The following is a 21979-nucleotide window of genomic DNA, read 5'->3' on the forward strand; positions in this document are numbered from 1 at the left end:
CATGCATGCTTGCAAATCGACGGAGTCCGGATACAGTGGGCTCTAGACCGGATCTGAGCACCGAACATAAACCAGGCTTCCCGTGGGTACCGCCTGCATGGGGGAGGTTAGCTGGCCTGGCACACTGCGACGTAGAGCCCATGGGAGTGTCGTACAGGGGAGTTGGCCGACCCAGACTGATCAACTGTGCAAACGCCCCGGTCTCAACCAGACTGGCCAGCCGAATCAAAGCCCGTTTCACCGCAGCAGCAAAGCACTTTCCGCAGTTCAAAATCCATCTCTTTCGTATCCAGCATTAGGTAAGCGGAGACATTTGCAATGCATCATAATAACTGTCCTGGTTAGACAACAGATTAAGGCACTGTAATGTGATACGTTTCAAGCTGGACCGTTATTTGTCTCATTCCGTCTCTACTGAGGCTACGGAGGCAAACTGTATTATGGCAAAATGAGCAGCAATAGCCCACGGTATTTGTATAATATCCTACTTTGAAGTATCGAACCTAATGACTAGTAATGTAAGCAACTTTTACTTTTACTGTAGGCTTTCAAGAGCTTAGCTGCGTAGTGTCGTTTTATTCCTTTGGTATCCTCACAAGAGATGCTTGAACAGATTTTATTGTCATCACAATTAAATATTGCCATATATGGTCATGATGAGAGACATAGGGACAATTTGGACAATCTTGAATACTACTCGGAATGCTATGAAATTCTCCCACAGAGGCGCATTAACATAGGCCTGAGCCGAGCGTGGGCTAGTTTACGATGACTCAGAGATGTATCATGATCATCATGAGTCATGACCATATAATCTTATCACCTTTACTGTCCACCACAGGTCTATTTAGAATGAAAGTTTCATAAAATGTTTTTTATAATAATATATATATACCGTACCGTAGGCTATATTCATATTTCTTTCAGACTGGTTCTAAAATCTGACTGCAGACTATGGCCTACTGACGTGTCTGGGCAAGTGGACATTTCTCCCAACAGCTGGACATTCTGCCATAATAGTAATAGGGGCATTTGTGTTTCCATAGCAACATGCGCCTAAATACTGAGCCTGTGTACTGTACACGAGAGGGAAGTTAAGTGTGTCTGTCAACATCCCACGTGTGGTTGTGTGTGTGTGTGTGTGTGTGTGTGTGTGTGTGTGTGTGTGTGTGTGTGTGTGTGTGTGTGTGGTACTGTTTACGGTATGATTCTCTCCCTATTTTATCCGCTGACAATAAAACTTAGCGAGATAGAAAACAGAAAACCACAAGGAAGAACGTGTCAACAGAATATCAAGTATAGGCTTATCTGGTACAGAAGGTTATAGACGATTTATAACCCTCACATGGTTGTTTCAAAGTCATTAAGCTACAATCTTTCTTTGATTCACTTCCTTTCCATACTGGGCTGGCTTTTACGCTGTCACGAAAGGGAACCAAAAACTAAGGGCCAGCCAGCCACTGGAGTGCATAGGAGTCTCAGCAAAGGGCTAGCCAATGGGTTCTTTGAGGGCAGCTGAGAGCGCTATGCATGGAGAAAATGAGTCATCCGGAGTCCTCTGGACTGAGGGATCTCTTTTTTTTAACAGAACTTAAGCCTAATTCATACTGTGTTGTAAAACCATACACAGTACAAACAGTTATTGTCAGTGAGTTGCACATGCTGTACAATGAAGTATAATTAGACAAGTTACAGTGGAAACTCCAAGAGTGAAGTAAAAGATGAAAGCGTGTGTCCCCTCCTCTACTCTCTCCTCTACTGTAACCTATTATATTGTAAAATTGCAATCCTGGGATCAGAAGTAGCATAAATGAAAGCATTGATCGTAAGTGCTTTCAGGTTCTATTCTCCCAGTGTAATTTCACGGACCTGTTTTCAGCAACCCAACCACCCCCAGTTCCGTTCAGTGACTCTAAGTTGTGCGTTTCATTACACACTCTCTCACTATCGAGGGCGCCTGATAGGCAGCTAATTACAAAAGCTTTCCACGTTCCCTTTCCAGAATTGGGACTGTGCTATGGAGAGGGGTGGGGGGGGGGCGGGAGTGGTCGAGGGCACTGTAGCCAAGCAAAGAGACTTGTTAAGTTCACGAAGAGCAGCTGGAAGAGATGAGTGGACAATTTAAGAGCCTCAATAAGAGAGGCAGAGATCATAACATGCCATGTTCCTGCAGCTGGGTGGGATACACCCTGTGTTACCCATATAAGTCATGTGACTCAGTGACAGACTGGTTCTATTTATGCACAAAGTTGTTGAGTGTTGAGTCAACCAAGCTACCTCCATTGAGTCACAGCCCAAAGCAGAAGCAGGCAACCAGTAAAGTTGCTAATTTTGGAGCAAACAATATAGCTTGCTGCCTGGTGAGGAGTTGGAGTCAAATGAGAGTTCCTTTATTTATCTCCACTGTTAGACAGTTGCACAAAACCTTCTAAGAGGGACACACTACCCTGGCCCTGGTCTATGCGTCATGCCCTGTTATACCCTACATACCCTGTTATAACATGTACATAACGATGCAATGTGACATAGCTTATGTCAAAATGCTGTACCCCCTCCAACTATATATATACTTCCCCTATTTTCAACTGTTTTTATTGTATTGTGACACTTGCTTTGACAATGTAAACGTTTGTTTTCTCATGCCAATACAGCTCATTTGAATTGAATTGTGTCAAAGTGCCCCTGAGGCCTGACCAAGACGCTTAACCCCCAACTGCTCCCCGGGTGCTGTATTAATGGCACTTTCCCACCGCTGCTAATAGTTAGGATGGGTTAAATGCAGAGGACAAATTTCACGTATGTGCATGTGTACTGTGACAAGGAGTGGGGACCATATCTTTATTATTTAACTATTTATAGAAGCATAAATTCAGTTAAGGCATTTACAATGTTCTCTCAACTATAAGAATATTTGTCTCTGAAATGCCAAGTTCAGTATTTGTACAGGATTTATTCTCAGACAATGAAGTAGATACCATACACTATTTCGCAGTTTATACTGATCCACATTGTACTAGGACCAAAATACATCACACACAGTGAAAAAGGGCCATGGCCTACATAGTATGCATGCAATACGTTTACAACCAGGTTTAGTGTTGAACTTGTGCATTAGATCCACAGATTTAGCATCTGAGCCAGAGAACGTATTTCCAGGCGTCATTAACTTAGATACGGTATCTGTGCCAAAAAAAGATAAAAAGCCAATAAATCTAGTGTACAAATCAATGGCACCTATTTCAAATGTTGGTTGTAACAAACCAGCAACTGCTCACACCTTTCTACAAACATTCCTTGACATAGCTTCATCTATTAAAAGGGTTGAAGAGAAAGTGTGCAACTCACACAATCTAATATTCGTGAAGCCACATACAGGTTAAGGTGTATATGTGCTAATAAATAAGTTATGATGATGCAGTAATTTGTCCGTCTTTGTTCCCAGAGTGTGCAGTCCCTTCCTTGTAAGGTATATATATATGCGTTTTTTTCTGTGTGATATACCATCGTACGATGAAGTATAAAAAAGGGCCCAAGTGTAAAACAAAGTATGTATGTAGTATGTCTCTCTGGAGTCTATTGAGTAAACTATCCTTTGCCACGTTTAATTACAGCATTCTGCGGCTATGAAATATTGTATAACGAGTCTATGTATTACAAGTACGTATTATAAGAGGAAGATGAGATGGGGTCAGACGCAACCCCATATTTGAAGCGTTGTTTGCACGATTCTGAAGCAACTTCCCTCTTCCAAGGTCAGAACCAGATTCTTGCGATGTTTGTGGGCAGCTGGCTGCCTAGAAGAATGGGCAATATTCTTGTTCAAGATGCTGGCGGCTGGCTAGTCATCATGGAGACGGGGGCCTCCAAAATGCTTTCTCCAAAACACTCTGTGTGCACTGTGCAGCGCCTGTGAAAGGATCAAGTTTATAATGCACTAATGATTCTAGTTGCCTCGAATGCATTGAAGTAAATAAGAATGAACTACTTTTCAGAAACAGTGCAGATGCAGATTCTTGGTTCAGACACATACAGTACAGTACCTCTTTGAAAAGTGCTGCTTTACCGTAGGCTCTATCTGGAATGTTTGGAATGGTACTTGTAATTAAGACAGAAACTGTGTTTTTTTCTGTCAAAAAGGGTTTTGTGGCCCAGGCCGTAGCGTAACGGTCTGGGCACCGGACTGGTAATCCAGTCGCAGTGTGCCGCGGGTTCGACTCCCGGACCCGACACGGCCCTTACTGCATGTCATCCCCCCATCTCTCTCCCGTTTCCTGTCAGCCTACTGTCTGTCCCTTCAAAAATCAATAAAAGGCGTAAGCCGCAAAACAAATATCTTAAAAAAAAAAAAAAAAAAGGGTTTTGCATGGGATGAAGTAAAACTAGACTTAGTTGGTACTAAGTGTTTTTACGAGTTTTGCATAGTTTGTTTCACTTCACTGGATGGTCTTTTTTTTACCATGTCCTGTTACTGTGTGAAAGTTGGGTCAATGTAAAGAGCAAGGCTTAGCTTTACTGCACGGTGTACACACACACACCCACACATCTAATTTGCATGAGGTGACAGGAGGCCCAGAAGCTCAACTCTTCTTTCCTGATAGTCATCTAAAGCTTGTCTCAGCAGGCTTACAGACTGCCGTAACACGGATTCTAACAGGATTCTAACAGGATGTCATACAGCTTCCCACTGCCAGACTGGCCAACTTGGCACAGACACCAACTTGAAACTCTTGATTTGGCACCATACATACACAGTAAAATCATAAGTGAAAATTGAAGCACACAAATGAATATATTTGCATGCTTCCACAAGTTTGTTATATCTGCATGCAAGGAGTATGAGGAAAAAGAACAATGGGAAGAAGCTTGTATCTAACTTTAACAAATGCCTGATAAGGATAACTGTTGAGAGACTGTATTAGATTATTGATAGATTATACATAGTCCAGATACTCACTGAATACGTAAACTTAACACTCCTCTGAAACAGGTTGATGACTACATGTATATATATCTTCTTCCCAAAAGGACTTTCAAACTAGGAAGGGTATGGCCTGGTCAGCCTGCAATGTCATCCCAGCTTAGTAAGTAAAAAATATCTAGGACGACCGTTGAGTCGATTCTACTCTATGGCTCCGAGACATGGACACTTTCAAAGAAACTAGAGAAACGGTTGGATGGCACTTACACCCTCCTTCTAATGAGTGCAAAATCTGTCTTGGAAGAGCCACCCATCGACTAATCTAAAATACGGCATCCTTCCCCGTGTTTCTTCACTAGTCCGATCCAGAAGAACACAGTTTGCTGGCCACTGCTACAGAGCTGTCAATGAGGTTATATCTTCCCTTCTTCTCTGGAGTCCTGCCTCAAACCAGACCAGAGGTAGAAAACTGTCGTTCCCTGATGTCATCGCTAGGGACATGCATCAGTAAGCAGGAACTGGGGGATGGCAATGAAGAACCGGCGGGAAGTCTGGCATGGCATTGTGAAATCCATGATCTCGACGGCGGTCGAAAAATGATGATGATGATGATGTATAGACTGAATGTTCACTCATTCAGAGATCCAGTGCAGATATCTAGAGCCAACAGTTCAGTATTTTCTATTCTCTCTTATCTTGCTGACTGTGTTTCTTGACTCTTTTCTCTGACCTGTACCTCTCTTGTGCTTCATTCTCACTGCTGTTGCTTCTGTGACAACATATAAGCGCTCCTATGCCACTTCTACACTCAAAGTCATAACTCGGACAGTCACAGTGGGGGACTTCCTCTCCCTCCACAGTGGAGGAAGCACAGTGAGCTCAGGGCACCAATGACTCACACCACGGAATATTAATAACTAACTATAACAAACGTTATCTTTGCGTGCCATGGCAACGGGGGCAGACTTAAGGGAGTGGCATAACATTTTCAACAGCAGAATCTCCTTCAAATAGGACGTTTTACATCTCTCCCCCTCTCTCACTTACAGAGTTGCGATGACAGCGGGTTCTCTTGTATTCACAGAGCCATCAGACTGCTTAGCCTGAGTGTTACCACAGGACGGGATTATAGAGCAAATCAAATCACAGTGAAGTGACGTTCTAATTTGTTTCAGGGCAGCATGGCGGCATACCACCCGGAGTTCGAGCGCGCTGGGCAGCAGGCAGGCCTGCAGGTGTGGAGAATCGAAAAGTTTGATCTAGTAGCCGTACCAGAGAACCTCTATGGCGGATTCTACACAGGAGACGCATACCTAATCCTCAACACCATCAAACAGCGCTCTGGAAACCTACAGTATGACCTCCACTTCTGGCTGGGTGAGTGAGTGAGTGTTGTAGTTTATATATCTGTAGTACACAGTACTCACAGCACCGTTTATGGGCTCTTGCGTTAACCATGAGAACATCCCAACTAACTAACGCCGGTTGACGCTGTATATCGTTGTCTAGTGGAAACCTTGTATACGTCCTAAACTGTTACTTTTCAGGAAATGGGGAAAAGAACCTGTGTTCCAGTGGATACAATCAACCTAGTTATTAATTGGTCACGAATAATCACTCTTGTTAATAGTTTCCAATGGTTAAATATGTATTTAAAACCAACAGCCCCTTTAAACATAGCATCCACGTTTTGGACATGCCATTATAGGCTAAAAGTAAAAATACATAATTTAAACATTTTCTGAAATAGCAAAAAACAAGAACAAAGATGGATTATGGAGATACGAGATCAGCCTGACAGTAGTGATTTTCTACTTTCGGAAAGTGCAGTATATACAGTACACGCAAGACAGGTCTGCAGTCAGAATCGAATCAGGAACATAGCAATTATTTGGTCAATGCACCATGCTCAATCAGATATAATAATCAGGTATCAGAGTAGGTTCCTCATACTTTGCTGTACGACAGTGTATAAATCAAACAATACTCTTTTTAGAGGTGCACGTCTCTTTTCCGTATAATCTGCCAGACTGCCAATAGAGGGTATGCGTGTGACATCATCATCAAACCAGGAAGTTATGCAGGAACGCCTACTGAGTGGCAAAAAACTACTTTCCTGGCCTCGACAGCCCATACATCCACATAGAAAAGTCATATCTGATTGCATTAAACAACATTAAACAATGTTAAACTCACTTTGCATGTTGCTTTGCCACTCGATGTGCCATTCACTTTAAGCATGCGCATACCCTCTATACCAGGCAGGGAGGACAACGCTTAGTCAGGGCAATTTTCTTTATTGATCTCGGGTACTTTCTTTAGAGCATTTGTCCACATGCAGGATGTTTTGTAACCAGCCTATATCTCTGCTGTAAAACGTTCACTCCCATTATTCCATCCATTGATCTGTCGACTAACAGTGAGAGCTCTGACCTCACATATGAGTGCCCATGTGATTCCCCGTGTACAATAAGCCACCCTACGCAGTCAAATCCATTCACGGCGTGATAACATGGTAGTCATATGTATTTGCGGTCCTCCAGGGGACTTCTGCACGCAGGATGAGAGCGGTTCAGCAGCCATCTTCACTGTCCAGATGGACGACTATCTTGGTGGTAAACCCATCCAGTACCGAGAGGTCCAGGGACACGAGTCCAAAGCCTTTCTCGGGTATTTTAAGCCCGCAATCAAATACATGGTAAGGTTCAATGTGGTTACATTAGCAGAATGTCACAGATTATTTCTAGATTATAAATGTATTGGTCTGAATTGAGTTGTACAATCTACTGGATGCTGCCTCATGTGTTCCATTTGTTTTAACAAGTCATTTTTGTAGTGGATCAGCTTCATTTTTCTCTGTAATTTAACACTTTGATCCTGGTATCCCAATTTTGGGCATGTCATTACTAAAAAAAGAAAAGAAAAGTTTTTGAAAACGGCACAAAAATAAATACTTTAGGAAATGTTTGTGCTTCAGTGGTCAACAGCTGTATACTGAGTTGTGTACAGTAAATAGAACAATGTAGACAGATGCTGCATTTATGTGGAACTCACATTTTGTTGCTTCTCTTTGTTGTGTTCCAGAAAGGGGGCGTGGCTTCTGGGTTCAGGCACGTAGTCACCAATGAGGTCATCATGCAGCGTGTGCTGCAGGTCAAGGGTCGGCGTGTCGTCAGGGCAACGGAGGTGGCAGTCAGCTGGGATAGCTTCAATCAGGGAGACTGCTTCATCGTAGACCTGGGAAATGTGAGTTGGACAGAGGCCGTTTGTATTAGACGACAGCATGGGCATGCGGGTCACAACGCCAAACCCAAAGCGTTCAGATCTGAGCCTTGTCTCCTGAGGAGGCACTTCTGAAGCCTGTCCTGGACGGGAGTCTCCAGGCGTGAAAACAGAGGATATGTTGATGGGATAATAGAGACATTAACAACATACAATATTACATAGTTGGCCATTTGATGTAATAATAACTTCATATTATATAGCGCCTTGGCGGCTTTCAGTCAGTAAATCGTTATTTTATGACAGACCATTGAATTCACCCGATGATCACATGAGAGTTTGAAAGGTTCATGGCAGATTGTTGTCAATGGACGGCCATATTCATAATTTATTTGGATGTACAGTATGAATTAACCACTTGAACACCAGCATCCATATTCTTGGGGGAAGGGGGGAGCATTAGCCAGACAGACGATCTACTGTACAAGCTCACAGTGACACATTGAGACGCACTTATAGATCGGCTATTCTTGGCAAAAAGATTTATTGTAGACAGAAAAAGGGGTCCAAGTACAGGGCGAAGTTAGTCCAAGAAGTAGTTATAAAGTTAGTTGTTAACTTGTTATACTAAAACTTGTGTCTTTCTATTGCTTTAAGGAAATCTACCAGTGGTGTGGGTCCCAGAGTAACCGCTTTGAGAAGCTAAAGGCTACGCAGGTTGCAAAGGGCATCCGCGACAACGAGCGCAGTGGGCGTGCCCGTGTTTACGTTTGCGACGAGGGGATGGAGAGAGAGAAGATGTTGGAGGTAAGACGAGTGGAGCAAAGCACAATAATCACAAACCTGTCATGACATCCTGGTCGCTCGACCAGTTATGACTTAGAGGCACTATTATGTGCACTAAGCAAGCACCATAAAACATGATAACAATAACTACCGTATATCTTTCACCATTGTCTTTGCCTTAGTTGTGGTGTGAACTTATACTTGGTTACGCACTTGCATTGTTTGTGCACCACAAATAAGACACGTTGTGAGCTTGAATATTTAGTATGTTCGTGTGTGACACAGTGTGGCACAGCGCTGTGGTGCGGTGCTACTGTGTAAATGAGAAATGACTCAACAATACTCACTAAATGTTTATATTCCCCATTTTTAACTGAGCCTCTATCATGACTGAAGCGTAAGTGAAAACCCATGGCACAAGGGTTTTGCTTTCCTTCAAGAACTGACCTACAACTTGTTGCATCTTGACATGTTGTGATCTTGTAGATCAGTTCTTCACTACGGAGCTGAACGAACATTGCAGCAATAGACTTGTAACTCAGCATGAAACCGGTGTCCAACACTATACTCTCCCTCTTCTGTTCCCAGGTTCTGGGTCCTAAACCAGACCTGCCTGAAGGCGCGTCTGATGACATCAAGGCTGATGCCTCAAACAGGAAGATGGCCAAACTCTACAAAGTGAGAACGTGAAGCAAGCGACTGCATGAACGCACACACACTTTTGTATTGGTTGTTGTAATGCAGCTAAACCTAACCTCCCATGGGGCAGCACACCTAAACCTAACCCATGTCTAACCATGACTAGTCTAAACTAAGTATGCACCCTTCGAGTGGCTGAGATTAAGAATATTGGGAAGCACACCACATTTCATCAATATATATTGTTTGGCTTCATTATCCCCTTTCCCATATTTCTGAATCCAAATGTACCCAACATTATAACATATGTTGCTATGAATTAATAATAAGCCACTTGAAGAAAGTAATAGTGTTGCAATTTGTGCCTCCTGAGCAGGTTCATTTTAAACTGTGACCATGCAATTTGAGTACATTACAGTTTTGCTGTCAGTATCCAGCACTATGTGGCCATATCATCACTGTTCAAGGCCCTGGGTGTATTCATTGAAACAGTGTTTGAAATAACAACTATCTATGCCAGTCATCCTTTACATCCACAACTCTCTCCTCCATTTACCTTAATCACATTAGTGCAATATGCTGAAACCACCTATCCATTCTATATCTGCTGCAATCGCAAAGCATAAAGTGCTCAAACACATTTAAAAAAAATCCCTTTCACCAGGTGTCCAATGCCACTGGAGACATGACCATTGCCCTGGTGGCAGCTGAGAACCCGTTCACACAGAGCGCGCTGGAGTCCAGCGACTGCTTCATTCTGGACCATGGCTCCGATGGCAAGATCTTCGTCTGGAAAGGTCAGCCGAGATCATGGCAGGGATTTGGGCAGCAAAGTGTTTCCCTTTAATTTACTCAGCAGCTCTGGGGTGGGCAACCCTTTTAGGCAGAGTTTTAAATACGGGGTATAATTTAGAGTAGCGAAAAAAATGTAGAACCTTTTTTTTTTATCCCAAATGAGTCTTTATGTAAATTAATTCCTCCCACTGCGTTCCGCTGCTGTTGAAAACTCTTGGCAAGCCGTATGCTCCGCGGAGGATTCAAAGCTTATGATTCCAACCCATGACATTCAAACCACCCATGCAGTGCCAGATAAGGAACTTATTTCAGTTTATAGGCTGCTACTTTGAATAATACAAGCATAGAATAAGTCAATGGATATGTCAATAATTATATAATAGAGAAATAGTGGATCGCAAATGTGATAGTCACCCATGTTAGCCCACAGCCGAGTGTTGTCTCCCACGTCACAAACAGCTTTCAATGGACAAAAGATTGGTGTGGTGGGGTGGGTACACTGGGTACTCTGGTACCCGCACTCTGGCTGTCATATTTTGCCATATTGCCACTTGGGGAAGAGTGGGATAATTGTTGTCTCCAAGAGGGGTTTTCTCCACGGAGTGTACTCTTCTAGTTTTATTTTTTTTTGTCAAATGGGGTGCTTAGTCCCACAGTAAACTTAAGATGAAACTGGGAATGTCTTGTCATCCGCCTCCAAGCATAATTCCCACCCATTGTACATTGCTTCACCCATTGACTTTCTTGCAGTCCAACTCGATAAAACCACTAATCCTTCCCTCATGAACACATGCAATTTGCTTAGCTTCATCTATCTTAACCACATGCAGCCTATAGTGTCCCCTACTCTGGGGTGAACGCACAACAAGAATATTACAAGCTCACAACGTGTTCTGAGCTTGTACTGGGGGACTCTGGTCAACTAAATATATGGGGTTTAAGTGGTTTTCACCCATTTTGGGCGGGATCCCCTTTTGGTGTTGCTTTAGCTATTGAAAAATAGCAGATCTACAAGCTCATAGTGGCGCGCTATGAGCTTGTAGGTCTGCTATTTTTTTTTTATCGAAGAACGACTGACATAGAAACATAGCTTTTTCAGAAAACTGTCAGGATGTAGATGTCGTCAAAATGGGTTAAGAGAACCAAACAGGCGGATGGATGTGTACTGCAATGTGACATTCTCCCTTTGACCCCTGACCCCCCCGCAGGTAAGGATGCCAACCTCGACGAGCGCAAGGAAGCCATGAAGGCTGCGGACGAGTTCATCAAAAAGATGGGCTACCCAAAACACACCCAGGTCCAGATCCTACCGGAGATGGGCGAGACGCCGCTCTTCAAGCAGTTCTTCAAGAACTGGCGGGACAAGGACCAGACGGAGGGCCTGGGCGTGGCGTACATCTCCAACAGCATCGCCAAGATCGAAAAGGTGGACTTCGACGCCTCCACCCTCCACGACTCTCCGGCGATGGCGGCCCAGCACGGCATGGTGGATGATGGCACTGGAGAGAAACAGGTTAGAGGGCTAGAGGGCTCAGTCTGGTTAGAAACAGGTTAGAGGGCTAGAGGGCTCAGTCTGGTTAGAAACAGGTTAGAGGGCTCAGTCTGGTTAGAAACAGGTTAGAGGGCTAGAGGGCTCAGTCTGGTTAGAAACAGGTTAGAGGGCTCAGTCTGGTTAGAAACAGGTTAGAGGGCTCAGTCTGGTTAGAAACAGGTTAGAGGGCTCAGTCTGGTTAGAAACAGGTTAGAGGGCTCAGTCTGGTTAGAAACAGGTTAGAGGGCTCAGTCTGGTTAGAAACAGGTTAGAGGGCTCAGTCTGGTTAGAAACAGGTTAGAGGGCTAGAGGGCTCAGTCTGGTTATGTTGGCTGAAGCAGTTTTACCATTTGGTGTCAAGCATCGCTTTAAGTAAAACAAATTAAAAAAACATTCACATTGAGAGGACGTATCATTGATTGAATACTTTATTAACTGTTAGCAAACAGTGTTTTCTAACAGTTAAGAGATTTACTTACAAAAAAAGATAGAAGATAACTACAGTATTATAGTCTGTCTGTCTAACCATCTATCCTTTATAGATCTGGCGTATTGAGGGAGCAGATAAGGTGGAAGTGGATCCATCCACGCATGGACAGTTCTATGGAGGGGACAGCTATATTATCCTTTACAACTACCACCATGGAGGACGCCAGGGACATATTATCTACATGTGGTAAATACATTCAAACATTTATGATTCAACTCAAGTTATGAATGTGTTATGTAGATGGAGGACCGGTTTCAAGAAGGATTGTTAAACATGAAGGGAGCACAAAGAAGTGACAATCATGTGACATTACACAAATGTGTTAGCCTCTCTGGATTTTATAGTGTAGAAATGTTGTGTTCCCAAGCCATATTTATAAAAAAATTAGGCATAAAATAGCACTGAAGAGTGAAGACCAAAGGATTCGTGATAATCCAAAGGGATACAACAACACTAAACTGAGTTTCTCACAGGCAGGGAATGGACTCCAGCCAGGATGAGATTGGGGCCTCGGCCATTCTTGGTGCTCAGCTGGATGAAGAGCTTGGCGGTGGTCCTGTGCAGGTAATACCCACACATCGGGTTTGATGTTCAATGCAATTTAAATAATTTAGCCGACGCTCTTATGCAGAGCGACTAAAATCACACCCGTGTGAACTGAGTGGTGCAACTCCCCTCTCTCTCTCATTAACAGGCAACACTATCTCTCTCTCTCTCCGTTTCTGACACAACAGCGCCACTTTTGCCCCTACTGATACTCTAAACATAGTCACATAGTTTGGGACGGACATTGCTGTTCCTTGGACTGTTGCACCACTCAAAAACATACATAAAATGAAGACTTGCGGAGAGACAGTGTAATGCCTCAGTGAACCATATTGTCTAAACAATATACAGTACTATCAAACATAATCTGTAAATTGAAGCCTAAGTAACATGAGAACAAATGTCCATGGTATGTCTGTGTGGTCGTCTTAACTATGTTAGGGTTAGGGTGCTAGAGGCTGAGGTAGCGTCTGAAGAGGTGCATCTTCAGTTCACGGCAGAATCATAACAGGGAGTGAGTCTGAAGTTCTATCTGCAATGAGGAGTTTGTTCCACAGTTTGGGAGCCAAGAGTGAGAGGAGTCTTGGATGTGTGGAGCGTTGTCCCTGGGGTTTTAAAGAAGGTTTAGAGCTTCCCTGTGCTAGCTGATCTGTGTAAGCGAGAGGGGTTGTACTCTAGGGTTGGATCAGGTTTTGAAGGTGTGGGAGTGCCATCTAAATCCATTTTTATTATTCACTGCTCTTCTGTTCACATTTCTTTGTGCATTAACCGCTTCTCTGACCTGTACCGGTCTTCCCCTTTCCCACTACCTCATCTGTCTTCTCTGAACTGTACCGGTCTTCCCCTTTCCCACTACCTCATCTGTCTTCTCTGAACTGTACGTGCTTCTCACTCGTCCCTCTTCCTCATCTGTCTTCTCTATGCCCTGGCTCACTGTCTCTAGGTTGTTGGTGCTCCCATAACCACTCAGGTATTCCTCCTTTCCCTTCGCTCTCCCTCCCTATCCTTTCACACAGGCGCTATATGCGTCTATACAGAGCCATTAGCAGTCATGGTAGCAAACACTAAAGAGATGTTCTCATCCTGTACTTTTGTTAACTAACTTTGCCTGTCGTTGAGTTGTCAGTTGTCTTTGTCAGTGTGTAGTTAGTACCCATGTTAATCTTGCATGACGATCAGAGATCTCTTCTACCTAATAGATACGTCTGGGGACATCTACAGTAGATTCAATGAATGGGCTAAAACTGGATGGAAACAATAGAGGCGGGGGGCTGGGCATTGCATCATATTGGGACGGTATTAGGATTGGTTTTCGATATGTTTCATACGTTTGTTGGCTCTGGTTTTCTCCAAGCCCATACATTGAATATAGATTTCCCCAGATGTATCAGTGTGTGTTGATCTCTGTTGGTCCCACCCACGAGTTCACACTTTTAATCCACATCTGGTCCGATCGGATATTGAAATCCTATATTTTGTGATCCAGGATCAGACAATACAGCCAAATTCTATCTCAGTATTTCAAAGAAATTCAGGATAGAATCACCCTGGCCTGATTCAGACTTTTCAAGATTGCTAGATCCTGAATATCAGTGCTTTAATCCTACCTATCTCCACCTAGTGGATAACACAGGGGAGACAGACAGTATAGATACATTCCATAACCACGTCGTAAACCAGTAAAAATTTATAAACTCAAAACGCTATGTTGCAACAAATTATGTAGTATTTAAATTGACAAATTTTCCCAAATTATTTAAACCACAGTGGGATCAAGGTAATCCCGATTTCTTGTAGCAAACGGAACTGATCCCAATCCTATGTTTTTGTTTTGAACGACCGTACCCATGTTGAAAATTTCATTGTTTTGAACTACCCAAATTCCAAATCTGATACACTCGGATAGGGATTAAAAGATTTTTCCCTTCTGGCTATGTGAGACTATGTGCAGGTAGGCTATATTACAATAAACAAGGGAAGCATGTGTGCTAATGCTCTTGTGGTGAAACCCCTCAATGTCATGTGAAAACAAGTGGCTGGTGACTGACTATGCGTATCAGAGGAGATACATTGTTGACCACAGTGGAGGTTTGCAGCAACAGGGACTTAACTTAACTTGGGTTGGTGATGACAAAATTGAGCAATCTTGCTTTTGATTTGTGTATATGATGATGATAATATGATTCACAATGAGACGAAGCATTAGAAAGTTGCGGAGAAAAATAAAATCACAGCACTCTGAATTACCACATCGGTTTAGTTTTCAACTGTAGGGGTCTTTCAGGGTCTTGTCTTCCTCGGATGTGAGAATCCAGTTGATTACAATCAACAGCAATCAAATGTTCTGGCCTGGGCTGGTCATAAACAGGACATTCCAATGACTATGCTAATGGTTAGTTCCTTTCTACAACCACCATCTTAACAGGTCAACACGTAATGCAGTCCTCTCCTGACCTGAACATGAGGACAAGCCGTTCTGTACTGTAAACATGCATTCATGTATGTGATCATTGCAGATATGGATTTGATCGAGTGTTTTTCTTTTCTTTTTTCTTTACATCTTCTTCTGATTTGGTTCTGTATAGACCAAATCAGAATGTGTGTGTAAACAAATGGGTACCTGGTATGTCAGGGCGGTTCATTATGTCTATGGTTATTCAACTACTAAGCCAGTTAGCTATAGCCTAGTTGTCAACCTGTGGATATTTAGATATATATCTCTAATACTTTACATACATTGATAGTGTTCAATGTCATTGATCATCATATATCATTGTTCCAGTGTTGTGTTCCTCCGAAATATACGTTTAGCGGATAATTCTGCTCCAATGCGGCTCTGCCAGGGTTATCCACCTGGAAGTAAATCTTTCATTGTGGTGATGTCATGATGATATCGCATTACGATGCGTTCATCTGAGTGCATGCCGCATGGTGCATTGATTGTTTGTGTTCGTGGTGTGTTCTGCGCTGCGGCATGTCTAACAGTTATCTTAAATCATTTCATGTTTGAATCCATTCAGCGTTGAAACATTTTGCTGCCGTTATTGTTTATCACAATATACATTTTCCCTGATTTCAATCTCACTCTCAGAACAGATGTTTTGCACGTATCGGTTCTGTAGATAAAGGTGTTTAGATTAATTTTTATCTTACTGATAAGGGAGGAGAACAGGATATCATATTGATTCATAAGCCATTGGTATAGTCTCGTTATAAAGACCTATCAACACTATCTCACTGTATATTATTCTATCTATCAAGATGCTAGTACGGTATGTCTCTCTCTCCCCTGGCTTGCAGTTCTAAGGCAATGCTTTGTGCAAGCAAGCGTACACCGCACGCATCCCTAGAATGTTAGGAATGTCCATGAGAACAGAGAACACTCACATTAAAGGTGGCACCAAGTCACCAACTATGATGTGAAGTAAATAAGTAAATAAACTAAAGCTAATAAGGCTGCTACACTGAATGTTATCGGTCAGAGTCATTCTATAATATTCATGGGAGAGAAAATCTCCCATGAGGTGATGAGGTATCCTGCCATCACATGGCAGGGGAGACTGGTAATGATCCCATCACATGAAAAATAAGTTCAAACCCTGGCATTATTACGGTTTATGATTTAGAATTGCCAACATATCATTTTGTACGGGAAATAAATCATGACTAGCACATTTTGCTCTGATGACTGACTTGGCAGAATAACTAATAGAATAGACTTTATTTGCCATTTGCACTAATGCAGTCACAGCCCAGCCACGCATTAGAGAATAGCTGTAAACCAAGGAGAAGACTCTGCAGACCTAGATCACTTCTAAAGTCAGAAATCCTGTCTCCAGACAATCAAAGCTTGGCACTGTCAAAAGATGTCTTGGTGGCTCAATGCTGCCATCTTGTGTTGGGACCTTTTCTCACAGGATTAGGATACTGTACCCAGTAAAATCTTTAAGCTTGGTTTGTCATCACGAATTCCTATGCACACATAACCATAACAACTGTCATGGATTAAAATTTTTACTAACGTGTGTGTGTGTGTGTGTGTGTGTGTGTACGTGTGTGTGCGTGTGTCAGGTACGGGTAGTGCAAGGCAAGGAGCCAGCCCACCTGATGAGCCTGTTTGGGGGGCAGCCCATGGTGGTGTACAAGGGAGGTACGTCCAGAGACGGGGGTCAGTCTGACCCTGCTGAAACACGTCTATTCCAAGTGCGCTCCAACTCAGCAGGCCATACACGAGCTGTGGAGGTAAGGAAACAACAATCTCCTAGACACATGCACGAGCGTGCGCGCGCACACACACACACACACACACACACACACAGGCCCAATACCGACAGTCATGATGAATGGACGTTAAAACAAGGTGTTTCCCCCTTGTGAAGTGGCATAATGATTCCCCACAGTGTATAGTATTATATATTATATATATATATATTATATATATATCGACATCTAATAAACAAAATAAGTGGCAAAACATTCAGATTTTAATGATAACATTAATGTTTGTTAATATTTATATTTGTCACAACAAGGTTATATTTTTTCTTTAAACCAATGACAATGAGTTTTCATAAACGTGCTCTAAAAACAACATTGACCAGATGGGTGGGCTGCAAACGCTTTCAGGATTCTCAAGTATGCCCTAAACCACTGACTGATGTATAGTATATATATACTGTACATAGCAGTACCCTGCACGCTAATCATCATCTATCATGTGTTCCGTCATCGTTCTAGCTTGACGGCGCATCGTCCAACCTGAACTCCAACGATGCGTTTGTCCTGGTGACTCCAGGCGGCTGCTACACGTGGGTGGGACAGGGTGCCAGTGACACCGAGAAGCAGGGGGCCCAGCAGCTCTGTGACATCCTAGGGGTGACTGCCACCGAGCTGCCCGAGGGAGGAGAGAGCGGTGAGAAGAACACCTCGTGTTTGAACTGTGGTACACACGGAAGAATCCCCAGTGGGCATTTGTCACTCTCATGAGTATACACACGTGCAAATGTGGATACTCAGAGTTAAGAATTGAAAAACTGAACAGTATTGAGGAACAGCGATTTAAATACCAGGTCTTTAACCAAATATACCCTTCAGATGCATTTGGTTAAACTGAGGACACTGTGTGTGTGTGTGTGTGTGTTTTTGCAGATGACTTCTGGGAGGCACTGGGAGGAAAGTCAGAGTACCGTACCTCTACCAGACTCAAGGACAAGATGGACGCTCATCCACCCAGGCTCTTTGCCTGCTCCAACAAGACCGGGAACTTCATTGTAAGTCCTTTGGTTGCTTACAGTGTTAATTATGCCGTTGAGCCCATTCTAGTTTACTGTCAACAGTAGGCCGGAAGTAGGGTTATGGCACAACCATTATCACTGCCACCACTTTCCATTGCCGTTTTCGCCCATTACATCTCTAATTAAAACACGCCACCAGCTCCATAACGCACTTCAGCGCCGCGCCTTTGACATTTCTCCCTACCATATTTATGTTCTTTGGCTCATTTCGCGTCTGCAGCCAAACAACCTCGGACCGCTCCTTAGCTGATCATGTGAAACAGTGCATGATATGAAGCAGAGTTTTTTTCTTTCTTTTTTCTGTGTCTTTGGATGTTTTGATGAACTGAAAATGGAGGACCCTGATGTAAACAAGTCTTAACGCCTTAGCAGTTATTGTATTGACCTGTACCTTCCTTGAACTGTACATTCTGCAATCTGTTAATACAATTTTAAATCAATCAGTATAAGGGAAAAGAGTCACTGAAGTTAAAATACTGTATGATGTGCTATAAAGCTTTATTTGTTATACATTTTCTATCACCCAGATCGAGGAGGTACCTGGGGAGATAACGCAGGATGACCTTGCCACTGATGATGTCATGATCTTGGACGCCTGGGAACAGGTACAATTATATGGTGTCATGTCTTCATTCTGGTCTACTGGATACTCTAATACTGTTGCAAAAGTAAGAATAAAAGGTGAACAGACAATGACAGACAGAAAATGCCTGTCTCTGCCATCTCCACCTGTTTGGGCGGAGTTAGTATGGTTTTGAGTCGAGGCGTGTAAAACTATTTAAGTTTTCCATTACAAAACGTCACAACTCACCGCAGGTTTCCACATGACAGAACATAGAGGAAAATCATGCAAATTATAGTCAAAATTACACAGAAATTGCCATGAACACTGATTTAAGAGCTGAAAAAAGTGAATTGGGATTTCATGCACATTAAACTAACATTAATTCCCTATTTTCATTTTAAGGTATTTGTCTGGATCGGCAATGAGGCCAAAGATGAAGAGAAGACTGAAGCCATGACTTCAGGTAAGGACATACTTAACCACATAGCTGAACGTTCTGCCAAAGGTTTTGCACAAATTGTTGATCTACTACTACTGTCGTAATGTGACTTGTAGATCGGCAAAGAGATTTGGTGTAGAAGGGAAAAAAGTCAGTGAAGTGGTTGATTTTTGGGGCGCATGAATGAGACAAACATTAAAAGTTCATAGACTTGGACGCCACATGACGTCATTTAGCACCCCTCAAAAGTATAGACCCCTGGGACAGCGTCGCATGCCCTTTCATTATCATCATCAGCGAAGAGAAGAGTACTGCCGAAGCAGACAACCCGCAACACTCCTTATAGGTGCAAGGCTCGGTGATGAATACTAGTGACGAAAACGCCAGCACTCAATATACTGTATGTCCTTTTCACATGCTTTTATTTTAAATAAAATCATGTGAAAAGGACTATTATTAGAATTATTATCATCAGCTCAGGAGGTTTTAACCCATTTTGGGCGGGAACCCCTTTTGGTGTTTTAAACATGTTATAATTTAGCTATTGAAAAATAGCAGATCTACAAGCTCATAGCGTAGCGCGCCACTGTAGATCTGCTATTTTTGAAAAATCGTAAAAATGTGGTGCAAATCTTTGAATATATATTCTTTCAGTGTTTCAGTTTTTAACTCAAATCTTTGCTTCTCTTGGGAGGTCCCTGGAACAACATATTTTCAGATGTGGGTCAGCGGCATATTACATATGGTATAATTTTTGGGGTCCTTGACATGAAATATTGAGAACCACTGATGTAGAAACATGAGGTTTTTCAGAAAAAATATTTATTTTAAATTTCGACGTCAGGCCTAAATAGGTTAGAGTTTCCTTGCGTCTATCCCTTCCTAGTGGTTAGGTCAACAGCTGCCTGTATCTGTAGGATATTCAATAACCCAATGCCCGTCTCCCTTTCAGCGGCCCGCTACATCGAGACGGACCCCGCCAACAGAGACCGCAGGACACCCATCGTGAAGATCAAGCAAGGGTTCGAGCCGCCCACCTTCACAGGCTGGTTCCTGGGCTGGGACCACGACTACTGGACCACTGACCCTCTGGAGCGAGCCATGGCCGAACTGGAGCTGTGAGCTCTCACCTACACCCTCGACCCTGACCTGTGCCTGCCCCTGCCCAGCCCCATGCACTGAGCTCCAGCTCTTAAGACTTTCAGTGGGCAGTGTCGCCAATACTCTGCCAATCTCCTACACAGTGACGGAGAAAGAAGGATTTCTTTTTTTTTATTTTATTATTTCTTTTAACTTTTAGCAAACCTTGTAGTGTTTTAAGGGCTAGATAGAGTGGAACAATATTCACTGTGCAATGTTTTAATTAAAACCAGACCTCCATCTGTCTAGTATATTGTTATTAGTTATAGTATATCGGACAGTATTCTAACTTTTTTCTATGCCATCGGTATCAGCAATTATGCAGCCGATGTGTCCCGGGTGTTAAATAAGTGTAATCAAACCCTTGAAAAATGTTTAAAAATGTCCCATCTACAAGTTCACACTGCATTGCGTCGCAACGCAGTGACCTTATAGATTGGCTGTTTTTCAGATGAGAAAATGTTAGCACCATTTTTGACAAAATATCGGTCTAAACATCAGTAATCGGTGGATCAGCATCAGACGCAAAAAACCTGTCAGGCTCTAATTTGAATCCCTGGCGTGTCCTGCATGGCAACCGGATGCTTTTATATGCATTATGAAATGAATGTGCTTAGTGACCAATAGAAATGAAGCTTTAATGCATTCACATGCATCATAAACATAGGCTCTTGCACTTCCTGCAGTTTGTTATGACCTCTAGTGAACTTGTTAAGTTGTAGTTATATTATTATATTTTATACAGTACGTTCACAATGGTACCTGCTCGCTAATGACAATTGTAATGAGAACAGAGATATATATGAAAACACACTGCCACGGACAAATCACCCACCATGCAATACAACTAATGCCTTAATCTCCTTAACTTTAGTTTTTTGTTTACTACCAAGTATTGTTGAATGAGGTCACTCATACAATACCTTCCAGGGGTTAGAGAAAATCAGTCGCAATCTAGAACAGCCCACACGCGTTGAGGTTGTGGACCTATCTACAAACTCACACGCATTGTGAGCTTGTAGACCTGCTATATATATATATATACACACACATATATATATATATTCACACATACTGTACATGTGTTTAAAGTGGTAAATGGGTTTGTAAGCATTTATTTAAACATGCCACAGCTTTCCTTCCAGCTGTGGCCTCTGCCTGTGTGCCTAGTTACTCAAGATGCTTGTGCAATGCTGCAATTTACTACTTCCATGTAACAACATAAAGCTTTGCTGCTTGTACACCCAGAACCAGTCACACCCTTTTCCTCTCGTCACCTTACCTGCGGTTTACCCAAACCATTAAAATAAAGTCCTTGTAACAACTTATGATAGTCTCTTTTAATTTATTTACTAAAGTGGTATAATGTGAAAAAGAAAGATTATACTTGGTAGTTAAGGTGTTTTTCATCATCATCATCCTTCGACTGTCGAGATCCTAGAGGCCACGTCATTCCATGACCGTCCATCGGGTCCCGTCAGCCATTGTCCCTAGAGAATGTGTCAGGATATGTACGAGGCCTGGTTCCTCTGGATGATTGGGGGAGCATTCATTATTATTTATTAATTATTAATAATAACTTATTAATTGGACTAGTTGGATTTACAATTAACC

General features: G+C 42.6%; 1 protein-coding gene across 2 annotated transcripts; it reads left to right on the forward strand.

The window, feature by feature from the left end:
- Positions 1-142: 142 nt before the first annotated feature.
- On the forward strand, positions 143-21693 carry LOC310878572 (gelsolin-like). Of its 2 annotated transcripts, XM_083792916.1 has the most exons (17): positions 143-299; positions 6094-6295; positions 7462-7616; positions 8003-8164; positions 8798-8947; positions 9515-9604; positions 10230-10362; positions 11569-11873; positions 12434-12567; positions 12855-12945; positions 13871-13897; positions 16999-17169; positions 17665-17839; positions 18076-18197; positions 18749-18826; positions 19189-19249; positions 20178-21693. In XM_083792916.1, exons 2-17 carry the CDS (start codon positions 6100-6102, stop codon positions 20345-20347), a joined length of 2220 nt encoding a protein of 739 aa, XP_083649042.1. In that variant the 5' UTR covers positions 143-299; positions 6094-6099; the 3' UTR covers positions 20348-21693. The 2 variants fall into 2 exon arrangements, with proteins under 2 accessions (XP_083649042.1, XP_083649043.1); XM_083792917.1 differs by lacking the exon at positions 13871-13897.
- Positions 21694-21979: the final 286 nt, after the last annotated feature.

This window comes from Protomyctophum parallelum (assembly GCF_964188405.1).
Source record: "Protomyctophum parallelum genome assembly, chromosome: 21".
Lineage (NCBI taxonomy): Eukaryota > Metazoa > Chordata > Actinopteri > Myctophiformes > Myctophidae > Protomyctophum > Protomyctophum parallelum.

Bases quoted from the DNA above. Each gene is read 5' to 3' on its own strand.
- LOC310878572 (XM_083792916.1), top strand. From the start codon at position 6,100: ATGGCGGCATACCACCCGGAGTTCGAGCGCGCTGGGCAGCAGGCAGGC. The intron at 8,948-9,514 runs GTAAGACGAGTG...TTCTGTTCCCAG, and splicing joins AGAGAGAGAAGATGTTGGAG to GTTCTGGGTCCTAAACCAGA. The intron at 18,827-19,188 runs GTACAATTATAT...TTTCATTTTAAG, and splicing joins TCTTGGACGCCTGGGAACAG to GTATTTGTCTGGATCGGCAA.